The sequence below is a fragment of the Helobdella robusta genome (assembly GCF_000326865.2).
Source record: "Helobdella robusta unplaced genomic scaffold HELROscaffold_22, whole genome shotgun sequence".
Lineage (NCBI taxonomy): Eukaryota > Metazoa > Annelida > Clitellata > Rhynchobdellida > Glossiphoniidae > Helobdella > Helobdella robusta.
Window position 1 is genome coordinate 247,432 of NW_008704170.1, and position 5,000 is coordinate 252,431.

The 5,000-nt window shown below is 34.9% G+C and overlaps 1 protein-coding gene across 1 annotated transcript; it reads right to left on the reverse strand.

Annotated features, from left to right (window-relative positions):
* Positions 1 to 1,440: 1,440 nt before the first annotated feature.
* On the reverse strand, positions 1,441 to 1,839 carry HELRODRAFT_171853 (hypothetical protein; the record flags this gene model as incomplete). Its single annotated transcript, XM_009018540.1, has 1 exon — positions 1,441 to 1,839. One exon carries the CDS (start codon positions 1,837 to 1,839, stop codon positions 1,441 to 1,443), a length of 399 nt encoding a protein of 132 aa, XP_009016788.1.
* Between the last annotated feature and the right edge of the window lie 3,161 nt (positions 1,840 to 5,000).

The window sequence follows — 5,000 nt, forward strand, 5'->3', positions numbered from 1 at the left end:
CAGAACCATTAGCATAAGCAGACTTACGTATAAAGCAACTGATGAAGAGACAAACAATCGACCGTACATGCATTTTCAACAAATTCAAACTAAACTAATTTTTATGATATTATATGATATTTTTATGAAATATCTCAAAATGTCATCTTTGTAAAAACTAATGAGAGTTATTGAAAATTTGCCAGTGTTAAAAAGTATACGCATCATATGTGTATGTGTTTGGTGTTTGTGTAAATGTGTGTGTGTGTGTGTGTGTGTGTTAGGCAAGGCAAGCGTATGTACGTGTGTGTGTGTTTGGTGGGAGAGAGAGAGTGTGTGAGAGAGAGAGACAGAGAGAGAGAGAGAAAGTGTGATTGTGTGTTTACCCGCATACTCAAGATTTTTTGAAATTTTAATTAAGAAGGCAATTATATTGACACAACACACAACCTCCAGCAGACGGGCAACAACAACTTTGATGTGCCTGTTTCACTTTTGAGTCTTTGATCATGAAGATCACCGTTTAACACGTTCAGTCCTTGATTTTGTGATGGGTTTCTGATTAATTGAGCAGTTTTCATTTCGCAATTATCGACTTAATTGACTTCATGTTTTCTCTTTATTCGTTCGAATTGTTCTTTCATTTAAATCGGTATTTCAATTGGGATTTTTTTTTGAAAAGTTTCTTATTAACCCTCATACTCCAACAAAACGACGCAGATTGCATCAATCCATAAATTTTAATTTCTGCTATGTGATTCGTTTTTCCTCATACAACTTTTCCAATTAGTTAATTAATTAAACAATATTAATCATCGTAACGTCAGCTGAAGTGATTTCAAGACACGCATAGACACGAGAGATGCGAAGTTTAACAAATATAGGTGAATGATTTGCGCACATATCCTGGAATGGCAAAAATTTGTCACGTTAAATATGTCCGAAAATTGTAGATGTTTATTTATCTGGGACATTTTCGTCAAAGTGTCTTTAGATGTTACGTTCATGTAAAGAATTCTACCTTGACAAAAATGCGTTTTTAAACACGTTAGACGATATTTCTGCCTTTCTAAGCAGTTACTCTTTGGCGAGAGGAATTTTATATAACAGTTTATAATACGAATAATTCTTCAACAGATAATTTTTTCAAAGTTTTTCATCGGGTGAAGTTTTTCCATTGCTAGGAGAAAATTTACTGACTATGCAATCCTCGGATTCAACTTACAATTGAACAGAGAGAATCATTTTTAGATTTGAAAAAAATGAACTGCATTTTCCAACAGAAGACATTCAACAATGACAGCTTCATAAAGCCATAAAGCCGTGTTCGTCTTCAAAAAATAATTACTTTTCCTTAGCGGTTTCGTTGGAAGCAAGTTGGGTTCGTTTGATTTTTTCTTTCCTCAAATTATTCAAATTGACATTTTTGATGTTCCCACAGAGTTCACCTTTCATAGCGGTTTACGCCATCAGACCGTTGATGTGGTCCATGTAGATGTACATAGAGCTGGCCAGGGTTTGCCATGGATATTTGCAAGGGACTACCCTATCAGGACATTTTGTCCACTGATTCTGTTGTTGTTGCTGGCGTTGTTGTTTGGGATTCTGTTGATGTTGTTGTTGTTTGTGATTTTTGATGTTGTTGTTATTGTTGTGGTTGGTAATTTTGTTGATGTTATTGTCGTTAAAGTAGTTGATGGGATTCGAATGACATTTTTCGCGGTTTTTGGGATTGCGGAAGTTGTTGTGATGATGTGATTTGCTGTCGTTTCTATGTAATGTTACTGTTACTTTTGATGTTATTGTTGTCGTTGTGTTGTTTTTATTACTGCAGATGTTGTTGGCTGATGCCAAGTGCATTGTTCGTCTTGTTTTATTGGCGGTTGTTTGTTTGATGGATGAATGAGTGAGTGAGTGAATGAGTGAGTGAGTGAGTGAATGAGTGGGTGAATGAATGAATGAATGAATGAATGAATTAATTAATTAATTAATTAATGACCAAATGATTCGTAATAGTACAAAACTTTCGTAAATTCGTTATTTTAAAATACATTTTTATGTTATATTTTTAAAATGTTTAAAATAAGTTTTCCGTTAACATTTTTAACCTAATTAAAAAAATGCATCAATCGATTTGATTTGTAACGGCTTGGACGGCCAAAACATCGAGCATCTTCGTAATTAACATCATTAACGTCATCATCGTCTTCTCCACTACCATCCTCATCATCCTCATCACTTTTTCATCAAAAAAAACTATTGCAAAGAAAAGAGTTTAACAAGTTGAACCAAATTTGATTCCGAAAGAGAATATAAAAAACCTAACACAATCAGTTTTAAAATAAACAAAAAATTTTTTATTTCAAATGCAAAATTACAAAAGCAAATTTTTGAATTATTCTTATCTGAAATTTGCTCCCCAGACTAATTATACCAGTCTTTCACGCTTCCTCCAACAGTTTCAACAACTGGGGACTAGAGCGTAAGGGAAGAGAAAGTTATTGGCTTGGTGTCGACATAATTAATTAATTAGTTCTGATAACTACCTACATGGAATAACAAGAAATTAAAATTGATAAAAAATAAAATAATATCAATGAGTAATTAGGACAAAAAGAAAGAGAGAGAGAGAGAGAGAGAGAGAGACAAAGAGAGAGAAAGAGAGAAAGAGGAAGAAAGAGAGAGGAATCATTTTAAAAAGAAATTGCTATATGCTGGTTATTGGTGTCATGTAAATATAAGCAGCATATGATTTTATTGTGACTAAACAAAGAAATAAAATAGAGAGATGTTGGTGAATGCTTTATTTACCGCTCTCTTTAGTTATAGATTTTTACAATTTTGTTTTGTTTCTAGATTATATATTCATTTTCAAAACTTTCATTAAATATTTTCTTAGTTCAGCATGCAAGAAAACCAAAATTGATGGTACACTGGACGGCTGTACGAGATGGTCATGTTTAAATGATAATGTTTGCAATTATTAGAAATAAGTAAATACATTTTCATTATCATTTTCATTGAAAAAAATGTTGCCATTATATTAAAAGGAGACAACAATGAAGACGAGACACAAATATTTAACGGTTGTTGCGTCAACAACTAACTAACAACAGCAACAACAACAGCAATGACTCCAACAAAGATTTCATTAACCACACTACTGGCAGCGAGGTTGTTGGCCACATTATCATTCTCGGCAGCGGGAAGTCTCGACGTCGACATCCAGGCCACCAAGCTCGACGAAACAAACTTCGTCACCATCTCATGCATCACCAATCACCACAATCACCGCATCTCTCTCAAAGGTCACGTGACTGAAAATATTCTCAACCACGTGACCTTCCCCGACGACGGAAGAGGAAGTGACGTCAGAAGGCCGCCAAAGATGGACGCCGTATTGATCGCTAGACAGAGAGGAAATATAAGCTGGAGCATCTACAATAATGATGATGATAAAAATAACAATAACAATAACAACGATAAAAATACTACTTATACTATTACTACTACTAATAACAACAACAACAATATTAACAAATACTTTAACAATAATAAAACTATCGGCACATTTTTCTGTTCGAACTTTGAGACTAGCGAAAATTCGCATTACTTCGAGATCGTCAAAATCGAAAGTAAGGGGAGATGATGACGAGTAACAATAACAATAAATAATAATAATAATAATAATAAATAATAATAACAATAATAATAATTCATCCTATTCAGATCTTATATGCTCCATGCTGCCGCCTCTCCAATGCAACCTCTCGTATTATGGAAACTTTCGACCCATGCTAAACTGTGGATACAATAATAGCAATAACAATAATAATAATAACAATAATAATAATAATAATAACGTTTTCAAGAATGTTGGTGTTATGCGAAATGGCGTCTGGTCTGATGGCGGGTTGTTTGATTCTCCTCAGGTGTTCTGTACCGTGTCAGTGTGCAATGGCGGTTAGGGTCTTTTCATCGTTTGGATTCATTTTTTAATTGTTTATAAACTTTTGTTTGTTTGTGTGTGTGTGTGCGCATGTGTTTGTGTGTGTCTGTGTGTGTGTCTGTGTGTGTGTGAGTGTGGCTGCGTGCTTGTATGTTTGTACTTTCTAACGCGATTGCTTTTTTGGTTATGCTTCCAACATATTTCCTTATTTACCCAGACAGCTCATATTTATAATATAAATTCATTAATTCATGCATGCATGCATTTATTCGTTCGTTCATTCATTTGTTCGTTCGTTTATTCTTTCATTCATTCATTCATTCATTCATTCATTCATTCAATCATTTACTCATTCATTCATCTACAAGTTTTTTCACCCACTTCGTAGAATGCAGGGGATTAGTGATGATCAGGTCACAGCGAAGAAGAGATGTTACAGACATCATACCGACGGTCGAGGTTATCGGTTATCCGATTATTTTTCTGTTGGCAGGCAGCTCTCTCGCGCTCTTCGTCGCAGTATCCGTGTTTGGCCTCTCTGCTTGCAAATGTAGACGACATTCTGACAGCATGAGTGAGCGTACGAAAGTGCATGGCAGCATTAATGACACTGAGAACAACATCAATAACATTAATAACGCTACATTAAACAACAACACTAACAACAACAACAACAGCCTGATCAACAAAATTTTATTTAACAGTATAAATTTACATAACAACATTAGCAGCATGTTACGCAACAATAGCATAGACAAGAGCGCTTCAATTGACCAGACCTTGATCCGCAACAACGACAACAATATTAACGATATTCACGGAAATCTAAACAACATCAATATAGTCAGCGATAACAACGTTAACATATTCAACAACAGAGACAGCAGCAGCAACAATCAAAACAAGGTTAATAAAAACAACAACACAAATGTGACAGCCGTAGTTCAAAAGTTTGAGAACAACGGCAACAGACAAAAGAGTCTAAACCTCGCGACTACTCTTGAGAATATGAACAGCGAGGCCAGCTTCAACGACGACGCTTCCACCTTCCAATCAGTGAACTCTCACAACT